The sequence below is a fragment of the Psammomys obesus genome, unplaced genomic scaffold (assembly GCF_907164565.1).
Source record: "Psammomys obesus unplaced genomic scaffold, mPsaObe1.curated_primary_1811, whole genome shotgun sequence".
In the NCBI taxonomy this organism is placed as follows: Eukaryota; Metazoa; Chordata; class Mammalia; order Rodentia; family Muridae; genus Psammomys; species Psammomys obesus.
Genome location: NW_026588752.1, coordinates 6,068,991 through 6,081,830, shown reverse-complemented (window position 1 = coordinate 6,081,830; position 12,840 = coordinate 6,068,991). Strand labels below are relative to the sequence as shown.

Sequence of the window (12,840 nt, the reverse complement as noted above, 5' to 3'; positions counted from 1 at the left end):
CTTCCTGCATCAGACCCCACTCCTTACCTTTCCATAGGGGCCCTCAACAGGGGACCAGACGCTGAACCGAAAGGGGCTGTCCAATAGGCTGTATTCCCTGCCCATTTTCCAAGCTTTCAAGTCCTTCTGGACAACTGGGCCACCATATGATACAACTATACACCGAGACCAAGGAATGCTTTAGATTTAGAGGTTTGGCCGATCCCATTGAGGAACAGGGACCTCATCACTAGCAGACTCCAGGTGCACCCTTGTGGGACTCCTAGCTTAGGGTGACAGCTATGCTGGCTCCTCAAATCCTCCCAGCAACTCCACAAAGCATGGCGAACAATAGGCATTTTGGTTGATGAGGAAACTGAGCAACTCAGGCCACACAGCCAGTACTCCAAACAGCCTGCATTTAGAATCAGACCTGCGTTCTTTCCGCCAGAACACACAACTGCCTTGGGGATACCCTACAAGTACGCCAGCCCCGACTGTGTCCCCCCCCCCATCCTGGGCAACGTCCAAGACTTCAAGCTTCAGACCTGAGGTTGTGCCGCATGATAGGCCTCTGGGAGGAGTGGCCCGGACCCCGGCCCAGCACGTGGCACCACCCCAGGAGCAGCCAAAGCCTGGCTTTGGGCCGAGGACCCTGCTGGGTGGTCCCTCACGGGCTGCGAGGCTGAGCTGCCCCCTCCCGTCAGCGCATTCCTGGCTCTCCAGCCCCTCCCCCGGCCCTCGGGCCTCCCAGCCCCCTCCCGCGTTGGCCCAGCCCGTGTCTGAATCTGCTTCTGATTCTGGCTGTCGGGACAAGGCCCCCTCCCCTCCTTCCTTCCCGGCCCGAGCAGCTCCGCCCCTGGCTAGGACCAGGCTCGCGCCTGCTGAGACCCCCACCTTCTTCTGGCACAGCTCCCTTGCCCTCGCTGCAGCCAGGAGGAGGCGGCAGCTCCGGCGCCCCAGGCCCCGCCCGCCCAGGGCCCTTCCCGGGAGGCCGGGAGACCTGCTCCTCCTGGCCCTCCGTGGGTGAGTGCTGGCGGCCGGCGGCGGGTGGGGCCTCCGCGGGCGGAGGCACCGGGAGCGGGAGCGACGCCTGTCAACGCTCCAGGCCTAGCAGGAGGACTCGCCAACATCCCTGCTGCCGCGCTCGGCCCCGGGCGTGCCGGTGGCTGCTCCCACTTCTGGGCCTGTGCCGGGGGCCGCCCAGGGGCTCTGCTATCTTGGCACTGCAGACCCGGCAGGCACAGTCTCGGACTGGGCTCTCTCTCCTCGAGGGCAGAGCCGTGGGGCGGAAGCTGGCTGGTTGACCCACAGCGGCACGGCCATGCCCACCTGGCCCTGGGGGCTGCTGCTGACCGCGGGCACGCTCTTCGCTGCACTGGGCCCAGGGCTGCCGGCCACCGCCGACCCCTGCTATGACGAGGCGGGTGAGCCCCGCTGCTGTGTTCCCGGCCTAGTGAATGCTGCCCTGGGCCGAGAGGTGCTGGCGTCCAGCACGTGCGGGAGCCCGGCCAATCGCGTCTGCGATTCCTCCGACCCGCAGCGGGCACACTCCGCAGACCTCCTGACCTCCGCTCCGGGCACCGCAAGTCCTCTGTGCTGGCGCTCCGATTTGCTGCAACGGGCACCCTTCAACATAACCCTCACGGTGCCCCTGGGGAAGGCTTTTGAGCTGGTCTTCGTGAGCCTGCGCTTCTGCTCAGCTCCCCCGACCTCCGCGGCCCTGCTTAAGTCGCAGGACCAAGGCCGCAGCTGGGTGCCCCTGGGCTTCTTCTCCTCCAGCTGTGGCCTGGACTATGGCCGTCCGCCCGCTCCTGCTGATGGCCCTGCCGGTCCAGGGCCAGAGGCCCTGTGCTTCCCGGCCCCCCAGGCCCAGCCTGACGGTGGGGGCCTTCTGGCCTTCAGTGTGCAGGATGGCAGCCCGCAGGGCCTGGACCTGGACAACAGCCCCGTGCTGCAAGACTGGGTCACTGCCACCGATATTCGCATAGTACTCACACGGCCTGCCGCACAGGGGGACACCAGGGACGGTGCGGTCACAGCACCCTACTCCTACTCAGCCACTGAGCTCCAGGTGGGAGGTCGATGCAAGTGCAACGGGCACGCCTCACGGTGCCTGCTGGACACCCACGGCCGCCTGACCTGTGACTGCCAGCACGGGACGGAAGGCCCCGATTGCAGCCGCTGCAAGCCCTTCTACTGCGACAGGCCATGGCAGCGGGCTACAGGGCAGGAGGCCCACGCTTGCCTCGGTGAGGCCTTGGAGGGTGGCCTGGGGACTTGTGGCCAGGCAGGGCTGCCCCTGACTGATGCCTCCCTGCAGCTTGCTCCTGCAATGGCCATGCCCGAAGATGCCGCTTCAACATGGAGCTGTACCGACTGTCCGGCCGCCGCAGTGGCGGGGTGTGCCTCAACTGCCGGCACAACACTGCCGGCCGCCACTGCCACTACTGCCGGGAGGGCTTCTACCGCGACCCAGGCCGCACCCTGAGTGACCGCCGCGCTTGCAGAGGTGAGCCTACCGCCCGCATGGCTTCACGCTCTCTACCGCCCCACACTCCTAACTGCGCCCGTTTCTGCCCTCAGCTTGTGACTGCCACCCGGTTGGTGCCGCTGGCAAAACCTGTAACCAGACCACAGGCCAGTGTCCGTGCAAGGATGGGGTCACTGGCCTCACCTGTAACCGCTGCGCGCCGGGCTTCCAGCAGAGCCGGTCTCCTGTGGCACCCTGTGTCAGTGAGTGCCCCCCCCCTGCCCTGTCTCCCTCGCCTAAGCCACCGTCACGTCGGCCGCTGACTGTTGTCTGTCCGTCCCCTGAGCCTACCCCATCATAGACTCTTCCCCCGCACTTCCTTAGAGACCCCTGTCCCTGGACCCACCGAAGAGAGCAGTCCTGTGGAGCCACAGGGTGAGTGGACACCGGAGCCCCAGACTGGTGTGACTTGAGAGAAGGGGGCTGTAGCTAAGGCGGACCAGCACGTGGGTGGGGGGGGACCCTGCTAGCCTCGCTCTTCTCCCCCCCAGACTGTGAGTCACACTGCAGACCTGCGCGTGGCAGCTACCGAATCAGCCTCAAGAAGTTCTGCCGGAAGGACTACGGTAGGCTGCCCCCCCCGGCCTTCCATACCGCCCCCAACCCCTGGCTGTACCTCAAGGCTCATCCTCTCCCCGGCTCTTCCACCGACCGAGCCGTGTCTTCAGCGCCCCTCCCTCTAGCGGGGGGCCGCTTCCCGTCTTCCCCAAGCAGGGTGGGCGCGTTCGTGTTTCTCCACACAGCCCTTCCGGCCCCGCCCCGTCTAACCCGATCGCCCTTTCACGCCTACTCCCCCCCCCCCCCGCAGCGGTGCAGGTGGCGGTGGGCGCGCGCGGCGAGGCTCGCGGCGCGTGGACACGCTTCCCGGTAGCAGTGCTCGCTGTGTTCCGCAGCGGCGAGGAGCGGGCTCGGCGCGGGAGCAGCGCGCTGTGGGTACCGACCCTGGACGCGGCCTGCGGCTGCCCGCGCCTCCTGCCCGGCCGGCGCTACTTGCTGCTGGGAGGGGGGCCCGGGGCTGCGGCTGGGAGCGCGGCGGGCCGGGGAGCCGGGCTCAGCGCGGCCCGGGGGAGCCTCGTGCTGCCTTGGAGGGACGCCTGGACTCGGCGCCTGCGGAGGCTGCAGCGGCGAGAGCGGAGGGGGCGCTGCGGGACCGCCTGAACCTGCCGGCTGGGCGTGGACTGGGCGGGCGCCGCTCTCCTCTCCGCACTGGGCGCGCTCTCGGGCGCACTGGCCTGCGGCAAGTGTCACGTGTATCGCCATCTAACCTCCCCCCAATCCCTGCTTGAAACTTCTTTGGCGACACCCGCCCCCAGGTGTGTGAAGGCCCCCTGAGAGCCACCTGGAGGCTCCTAGGGCAGCCGGCACCCTCAGGGGACCCTGATCTCATCACCCTGGCTGCCCGGGACAAGGGGGTCTATCCTGATCCCTGACATTTCTTAAAAGTCGTGAACCTCCTCACTCCCAGGGGTTGCGAGGATCCCTCTGGGGTTAGAGCACATCCCACCGGCCACTGTGATTCACCCTCTCTCCGACGCTGTGACACATTAGAGTCCTTCCCAAAGCCACTGCTGCTACCACAGACACCCATCCACCGCCGCGGGTGCTGTGGCTCAGACAGCCACCTCTCCGTTTCCAGCCGGGATCTGCAAAGAGTACTGTAGCTCCTCCGTCCAACACCGCGGATCTCGTCGCCATGCCCATTCTGGCCTGCCTCGGCCAGTCGCGTTTCCGTGTCCCCATCCGCAGCTGCATCTCTGCCCGTGGGCCACCTCTTTATTGACCCGCTGTCTCCATCTCTAGGGCCCATCCAGCTGTCGCCCTCTGCCGCGACTCGGCCTCCAGGCACCTTGGCACAGGTCCTGCCCTTAGCTAGGAGCCCTACACTCAACCCGCTCAAGGCTGGACGTCGAGAACAGTTCAGGTCCACGTGTGACCGTGCCAGAGGCGACTCCCACGAGCAGCCATCGGGGTTTCAGATGCCCATGATTCGGCCTTACACGGGGCGCTAGGGTCCCCACCTCTCTCGGCGCGCCCCCGCCCCTGAGCGCGGGAACCGCTGTTTGGCTAGCGCATGCTCCCGACTTGACCGCCACCGGGCGCAAACGCGCATGCTCAGAGCCGGCGGCGCCGAGACGCGGGGCGCTTGGGGTGGGCAGCCCGCAAGCGCGTGCTTGTGGGGCGGGGCCGCCTACGCGCGTGCGCAGAAAGGCCAGCGCGGTCCAGCGAAGAGCTGAAGGGAGCGGTGCGGTGCGGCGCGCCGAGGTGGGTGCCCGGCGGGGGCGTGGCGGCTGGACGCGGGGTGTGGGGGTGTCGCTGTCACTGTGCGCTGACCCAGCGGCGTGAACATACTGAGGGAGGGGATCCGGGCGGTGCGTGGTGTCTTGGTCGCTGCGGGTTGGGGGGCTCCGGAGTCTAGTACTGCGTGCGTGACGCGGGCCCCGGAATCAGACCCCTTTGGGAAGGCCCGGCCTTCTTCGATCGTCGCTGACCCCTCTGGGCTCTGTGTCGTGGGAAAGAACTGCTTCTGTGTCAACCTTCCCTTGGGGCACTTTCCGTCCTTTGCGGAATAGGAAATCCTCTCTCTGTATTCGTTCGAAATTGCAGCAATGGTCACATACCTTTGCCCTCGGAGACCTGCAACTACTCGGCCCCTTCTCTTGCCAAAGATGACACAGCTGCCCACCTGACGCTTAGGTACTTTCCCAGACCGAGAGCTCTGTCCGGCTAGTGTCCCTGACCTGCCTCTGTCACCTGTGCCTTAGCTTGGCCCTGTGCTTCTGGAGTTTTGAATAACATAGCTGGAGGGCAGAGCTAGCATGCACCACCTCGGGTGGGCTACACATGACAGAGTCAGTCTGTCAGGGGTGCTGACAGTCTGACCACGGATCTTCCTTGACAGACCTGGCTCAGTTCAGAAACAGCTGTGCTCTGGCCTTCTTGGATTAGGGCTCGCTGGGCTAGCTTCAAGGGCCAAAGATTGTCTAAACCAACCAGGACTTACGCAGGTACAGGTTGGCTTTTGTGGCAGTTGGGTGGCCGTCTTCCCAAAGTGGGTAGAGGCTCAAAATGGTTTTCCTCGTTTCACCGTGTCCTGGTGGAAGATCAGCAGGTGACTCCCAGGTAATTTATACAACTGTCCCATAACTTGGCGTGTTTTGCCACTTCATCTACTTGGCAGCAATGACTCCGTTCTCATTTTTATGCTCACCCCCCCCCCCCACACACACAATAGGCACCGATCAGTGTTCACTGAATTGTTGTGGAGAAGACTGTGCTCTCGCTGGTGTCAGTTCTGTGTAGCCTAGGTTGTTGTCAAAACCAACCCAGGGACCTTTCACAGTGAGGGGTATGACCCCATTGTGTGCTTTATTTTGAGGATTAATCCTCACCTAATCTCCTCAGTACTCAGATAAAGACTTCACCGGACGTACTGGGTAGTGACAGCTGTATTTAGAGTCTTTTCTTTGTATGGTTTGGCATTCAGTGGGCCGGCTCTCTCTCAAGTGGTTATTGGAGGGAATAAAGGTGGCATTTTCTGAGTGATAGCTGTCAACTAGTGAACTAACAATATAGTGGCTTTCATCTGATTGTGGGTGACCTTTTGGGTTGCAGAAGCAATCTAGTAATCTAGGCAGGGTTTTCATAACAACAGTCAAATTCGCTTCCCCGGGACTGCAAGTTCACCTGCAGCTTACCAACCCTGAGTAACCACACCGGCCAGGACTGTCCGGCAAGTCTCAGTGACCTTGGGCACACAGCATTGCTCCCAGTCCTTATCAGAAACTGAACCAACCTCAGAAGACATATTAAAGTGTGTGCCTGTAGATGATTACTAGTTTAAAGTACACAGGACAATGAAGTGGGTTGTTAAAAAAAAAAAAAAAAGAACAACAGTTAGCTTTTGCCTTATTCAATGTTCTACCTGTTTGAGCATACCTTAAATGGAAGAAAGAAGCCCTCACAAGCAGCCATTTTGGTAACTGTTTGTAGCCATCACCTTGTAAATGGAGATAATATTTTTTAAAGCCCTCAGGCCTTTTACTGAAAACAAGCCTGAATTCATTATCTGGGGATTTTTACTATCCTTTGAGTATGTGGTTATTGCATTCATACTTCAAGAGTGCTTACCCAGTGTATGCAAGAGCCTATATTCAATGCCCAGGATCCAAGGGAGAGGGTGAGGGGAAAATGAGCTGGCTGTGGTGGCATACAATAATAATTTAGGTAGGGAGGCTGAGGCAGGAGGACCAAGTTTTAGGCCAGCTTGGTCTACAGAGCAAGACTCTGTTTCAAAACAACAGAAAGGGCTAGGGAACACAGCTCTATAGTACAATTCTGAGCTGGCATGCACAGGGCCCTAGGCTCAACCCTGGGTACTAAAGAGAAAGAAAGAAAGATGAGTTTGTATGAGGAGGAGCTGAATGTGTGTGCTGTGGACACAGTGTTGAGTGTGAAGCTTCTGGAAGAGTGTGGCTCGTGAGCGACTTGATCAGATGCATGTTTCCTAGAACTGTAAGGGCTACTGTGCCGAGGGTGGGGACAGTTGAGGTACCTCCAGACAATCCTAAGACAGGAGGGCAAGACTAAGATAAGCAGCTGCCAGGGTGGCAAGAGCCAGCATGGAAGAAGGATGATGGATGATGGGAAGCCCAGGGCTACAATGCCTAGAATACAGGAGACAGGCTTGGGGAGGAATAAGGCTTTGAGTTTGGAGAGGTGCCGTTCAGACCATGGGTTAAGTGTCTGCTGGTCTGAAGCCAAAGAGTGTACATGGGGCTCAAGAGTGGGGATCGTTCCTGTGTGGAGTTGGGCTGTACATATAGATTCCTACTGCTGTGCCCGTAAGACACTAAGTAAGGAAGAAGGCTGGTTTGTGGGCTGGAGTGGAGTAAGGGGATGGGCTTTAGAGTTTTGTCATAGAGACCCAGGTTGTCTGTTGAGTAAAGGGATGGGAGATGCTGAGTGTTAAAGGTACAGCCTTCCCCAGCTCCACTGCCTTCGAGGGGCTTGTCCTGTGTGTCCTTTGGGGAAGCTCAAGGTTGAGTGCTGCTTATCTCAGAAGACCCCATTTTCCTCCAAACCACAGGTTGGACCTCCCAGTGTATCCTCACAGTTAGAACTCCAGATTAAAAAAAAAAAAAAGCCACCTCGGAGCTTGCCTTGCCTTCCTTCCAGGCCCCCAGCTTCTGTGGGTTCAGCCTTAGCAAAAGGCAGGGCTCTGGCAGGAACCCAGGGAGCCGAACATGCGGTGTCCACTCCAGTCCTCCACGTTGTGGGGGCCGCACGGATAAGGGAAAACTGAGCTCCTGCCAGCCCAGTCTCAGAGCACTTGTCTCTGGGCTGTGTAAGCTGTAGGGTTCTCTCCTGACTCTTCAGGCTTCCTTTGCAGGTGACAGACTCTCCATAGTAAAGCACACCAAACTGTTTCCTGAAAGTCTGCTGTGCCTGGTTTTTCATTTATTTGTTTGTTTTGTGGTCCTGGGAATTGAACCCAGGACCTTCTGTCTAGTGCTAGGCAAGTAAGTACCACTGAACTCTATCTCCAAACTAGGTTTTGATTTTTTGAAACAGGCTCTCACTGTGTAGCCGAGGCTGGCCTCAAACGCGTGATCCTTCTGAGTCGGCCTTCTGCTTGCTGGGATTACAGGTTTGTGGCTCGTCTGCCGGCTTGTTACAGTTTTTTTAATTGGGTTCTACACATTGTCAGAGACTCTGGTGTTTGTTTACTGATAGGTGAGTTTATTATGAATAAAAACTGGTTTACTGTTCTAAATGTAATTCATTGTCTGGTCTCAGCAAAGGCTGCCCTTCCCTTCATCCCATCAGCCTTGCCTTGAGTCACTCTGTTCCCGTTCTCTAGTTACCTTTCATCCTTCCCTGCAGAGCCCCTTTCAGCACTCCTGTCTTGGAAGCTTATGGACTCTTAGAAGGGACATACTCCTGACCGGAAGTCTCTGTCTTCCTGGCCTCTTCTAGCTTTGCTCCCAGCACAGCACACAAGGACACTGTCCTTTGTCAGCAGCTCAGTAAATCTAGGCCTTTAGGCTTCTTGGAGCCTGTGAGCTGGGCTATAAATGTTTTTTGTTTTACCCATTGGTGGGTGAATATATGTGGATGTGAGTTCCTGTGTGTGAGGCCAGAGGTTGTTGACACTTGATGTCTCATTCAGTTGCTCTCCACCTTATCTTTTGAGATAGTCTCTCTCGGGGGATCTGGGGCTTGCCAGTTCAGCTAGACTAGCCACCCTGAGCACCACTGACCGTCCGGTCTCTACCTCCCCAGTGTTGGTATTGTAGGTCTGTACTGCCACATCCAGCCTTTTATGTGGATTCTGGGGGATTGAGCACCACATCCTCGTGCCTCTATAATAAGCTTTACCAACTGAGTCATCTCTCCACCCTTAGACTGTCTTTTGATCTGAACCATAAAGGTACTCACTGGCCTATGCCCTCATTCCACACAGTACCTACACTCAGAAGGAGCCCTGTGCTTAGTGGCTTTGTCCTTTGCTCATGCTTTCTGTGCTACACTGCCTGGGGCTAATGCTTCTTCACCCTTCAAGACCCAGCTGAAGCAGTCACAGACTGCAGGAAGCCTTTTCTGAGCCCTGTTTCCTTGTGGGCAGAGGCAGTCACACCCTGAGCTTTCCAGTCACAGTGCCTGTACCTTGGAATGGCTTGGTCAGTGTCTTCCTGATCAGGGCTTCCTGAGAGCTAAGGCAGTGCCTCACATCTTTGTCGTCTAGCACTTGGGCACCTTGGCATGCAGGAAGCATGTCTTGAATGCTTATTAAAATGACTAAGCCTTCATGACTCCCAGGCAGCTCTCTTACTTGGTCTGAAGATGTTTGCTGAGAACCTGCTATGTACCTAAGCCTTGCAAGGCACACCTATCTCGGACACCTAACTTAGAACTCTGGTCTGTTGAAATTCTAGTGCTGCTGACATTTTGGCTGAATTCTTTTCCTCAGATTCTCATTCTGTATGTGCTTGGATTGGGGGAGGGGGGTGTCTTTTTGTGAACTGCTGTGGGAAGAGCCCCATGCAGGTCCAGCCCCTGCCTGTGGGTGGGAAAGGGATGTCTAGAATGGTTAGGCAGGCTTGGGTCTCAGAATCCCACATGTGCTCTTAGACATCTCTAGGAAGACCAGCACTTGAACTTCCAGCCAGCAAGCAGTCCAGCTGGCCTGTGGTGCTGTGACTCACACCTCATTACTGGTAACATCCCTTTTGTACCTGGCACGTGCCTGCCATTGTGTGCCACCAGCAAAAGGCCCCCTATCAAGTTCCTTGTAACCGGCTTCTCTGGGAGTCAGCTGTGAGTGCCAGTCACATTAGCACTTGAGAAATTCCTAAGCAGTGCTTCAAGGGCTGAGGCAGCATATACCTTGCCTTCTGGAGTCACTGCAAAGGACAGGCGTGTTAAGGCTTTCTACTGTTATTCAGCCTTCAAAACTAACTTGGGCCCACTCTGCCTCTTTGCTTCTCTGGTTTCTTCCTTCCCAGGCACACGGTGTAATGTGACATTTGGGTTAGGGAGTTACAATCTAGTAGAAGAGGGGCATATTAGCAAATCACTACAATACCTTGGTGTGGTGAAGGGGGTGGAAACAGACTTGGATAAGGAGGCACTGGCCTGGAAGGTCACTGGAGGGACCTTGAAGGAGACTTGATTGGAATGAGCTAAGAAAGGAAGTGGACGGGGAGGGGGGGGAGACTCAGTGGTTAAGAACAGCAGCTGCTCTTCCGAAGGATCTGGGTTCAATTTCCAGCACCTACATGGCAGCTCACAACTATCATGTAACTACATAAAATAAATAAATCATTTTTTAAAAAGAAAAGAAAAGAAAGGAAGAGACAGCTATGTCCTGGCTCTCCGTCTTTGTGTCCCTTTACAAGAGACATGCCTTCTAATTATACCATGGGGACGACAGTTTGCACTGTGTGACCGTGCTCCTGAGGTCACCGTGGGAGGGCCTAGAAGGGTGGTGGACAGGAAGCATCTCAGGTAAGAGGTTGTACAAGACAAGCCCTGAGCCTGGCAAAGGTGCCAGGATCTGAGCTGAGCTGCAGTGGAACCATGGAGCATGAAGGTCATGAGGTGTGCAGGGATGCCTAGGAAGCAGCTGCAGGAAGGGACTAGAGATCACATGCTCAGGCTAAGAAAAAGCCAGACATCTACGGCAGTGACAGTGAGGAGCCAGAGTTGGGGGAGAGCTGGAGCCGTGAGCAGGCATCCAAAGAACAGCAGGGAATGACATCAGCTGTGAGTGCCTTAGAGAGATAAAGGCCTGAGGTATCTGTTATGTATAGCCACTGGGTGGTGGTGCAGTCAGATGCAGCCTGCTCTCGCCAGCTGTTTGATCTAAAGAAATGTAAAAGAAGAGGCAGGGCTAGAGTAGGGCCTCAGTGAGGGTCCAGGGACTAAAACTCTCAGGAAGTGAGGTTAGAACCTTGGAGGGGGCCTGTACTTGGGTCCATGGCACTAAGTGGGGATGCAGAAAAGGGCTGGGCCAGAGAGGAAAGGCAGCTCCTGCCTTTCTCAGAGAAGGGGGTGGTGAAGCTATGAGCCAATGCCTGGGAGCAGGAGAGGTGCTGGAGGCGAGCCGAGAAGGCCTGCCAGGCAGCACCCAGAGCCCAGCATGCAGAGCTCAGCAGCCCAGAGCCCGGCGAGCAGATGGTTTGATTTCTCCCCCATCTTCAGCTCTGATGTAGGTGTAGAGAAGCGTGCTTCAGCCTGGCCTCCTCCTGCCTGGCTGCTGAGACAAGAGGACAAGACAGGTGGAAGCTGAGATTTAGTGTGACTGGTGTGACACTCAGCTGCAAAGGAGCAAACTGATGGGCTGGCAAGTGGGGACCAGTGCTCCACGGTAGGCATGCTCTGTATGCTAAGGCCTTAAGAAAGAGGGCTAGGGGCTGGAGGGATGGCTCAGAGGTTAAGAGCACTGTCTGCCCTTCCAGAGGTCCTGAGTTCAGTTCCCAGCAACCACATGGTGGCTCACAACCATCTATAATGAGCTCTGGTGCCCTCTTCTGGCGTGCAGGTATACATGCAGACAGAACACTGTATATATAATAAATAAATAAATAAGTAGATAGAACACTGTATACATAATAAATAAATTACATAGATAGATAGATAGATAGATAGATAGATAGATAGATAGATAAGAGGGCTACGCCTGGCATAAGGGTACGCATCTTTAATCCCAGAACTAAAGAAACAGGGACAGACAGGTCTCTTTAAGTTTGAAGCTAGCTGGTTTGCATGTGATTTGCAGGCCTGCATAGTCGGAAACTGTCTGGGGGAGAGGAGACGCAGACAGATACTGTTTACAGGTATTTGACCACTGGGTGGAATGGGGTTGGATGACCCTGGAATACATATATGCAAAGGTTTTTAATGTGGTTGGGGCAGGGGGAATCAGGGAGCCAGAAGTAGAGCCACTCACCCTACCCCTCTAGTGATAGCAGCACAGAGGACAAGGCCAAGGGCTGGAGGCAGGTGCTCAGAGAACCTGGTAAAAGGAGGTGGGAGTGATGCCTGCAGAAAGTGGAGTGTGCGGTGGTGATGGGGTACCATTGGCTAGTTCAGGAACAAGAAGAAAGAGAAAGACGGTCCTGGGGGGAGGAGACTAAGAAGGGATGGGGTTGAACAGCCAAAAGACCAGTGACTCTAGACAGAGCGATCCTTGGAGGCTAGGTCTCCAAGGGAATATTCTGGAAATATGTCCATGTGGGGCCTCTCCTCCATGACATTCTGCATGTGAAGGCCTAGGGTGGCCCAGGTGGACAAGACTTCTAACAGTGATTCCGATGGCTGCTGCTTCTGTATCCACTTTCTTGTCAAAACACAGATCTCTTGAGAGTGAAAGCGGGTGCTTCCTCTTCTCAATGTCCTGGCGGCATCTGTTCCTAACAGACACTCAGTAGACAAGGGCCTTTGTGATGGGCCTCCCACTCTCAGGGGAAGTTAGGGCTTTAGAGTCTGCTGAACACAGCAGGCTTTTCTTACTGTTCTGTGTGTTCTCGTCCTGTCCATGGAATGCCTCCTTACCCTACCCTTTAATTGGAGTCCCCTCCAAGAAGGGTTCTACCACCCTCTCTAAGTGTGTCCTGACTATCAATGTGTCTACAAATCCACTTTCTGCCAGTACTATCAAGTGTCTTGTTTCTGTATCTGCTATACCCAACTAGGCACTAGAGACCTGGAAGACGTTTGAGAGAAAGTTCTGGAAAGACTGGATGGACTAGCTAGTGGCCCCTTTCTTTCAGGGTTTGTTCTGTGCTGCCCTGTGCTAGGGCTGAGGTGTAAGGAGAGGGTAGGAA

At 56.5% G+C, this 12,840-nt stretch overlaps 2 protein-coding genes across 5 annotated transcripts in view; both read left to right on the top strand.

Moving 5' to 3' along the window:
• The first annotated feature begins 989 nt into the window (after window positions 1-989).
• Window positions 990-3,670, top strand: Ntn3 (netrin 3). Its single transcript, XM_055604388.1, has 6 exons — window positions 990-2,231; window positions 2,303-2,491; window positions 2,566-2,715; window positions 2,837-2,887; window positions 3,004-3,231; window positions 3,321-3,670. The coding sequence occupies exons 1-6, from the start codon at window positions 1,304-1,306 to the stop codon at window positions 3,668-3,670; spliced, it is 1,896 nt and encodes a 631-aa protein (XP_055460363.1). The 5' UTR covers window positions 990-1,303.
• A 1,041-nt stretch (window positions 3,671-4,711) lies between these two features.
• Tbc1d24 (TBC1 domain family member 24) overlaps window positions 4,712-12,840 on the top strand; it is a 30,415-nt gene continuing 22,286 nt past the window's right edge. For all 4 annotated transcript variants that reach the window (XM_055604549.1, XM_055604551.1, XM_055604548.1 and 1 more), the window contains exon 1: window positions 4,712-4,774. The gene's annotated coding sequence lies outside the window, so the exon portion shown is untranslated. The remainder of the gene's footprint in view (window positions 4,775-12,840) is intronic.

Bases quoted from the DNA above. Each gene is read 5' to 3' on its own strand.
- Ntn3 (XM_055604388.1), top strand. From the start codon at position 1,304: ATGCCCACCTGGCCCTGGGGGCTGCTGCTGACCGCGGGCACGCTCTTC. The intron at 2,492-2,565 runs GTGAGCCTACCG...TTCTGCCCTCAG, and splicing joins TGACCGCCGCGCTTGCAGAG to CTTGTGACTGCCACCCGGTT. The intron at 3,232-3,320 runs GCGCGTTCGTGT...CCCCCCCCGCAG, and splicing joins GTCTTCCCCAAGCAGGGTGG to CGGTGCAGGTGGCGGTGGGC.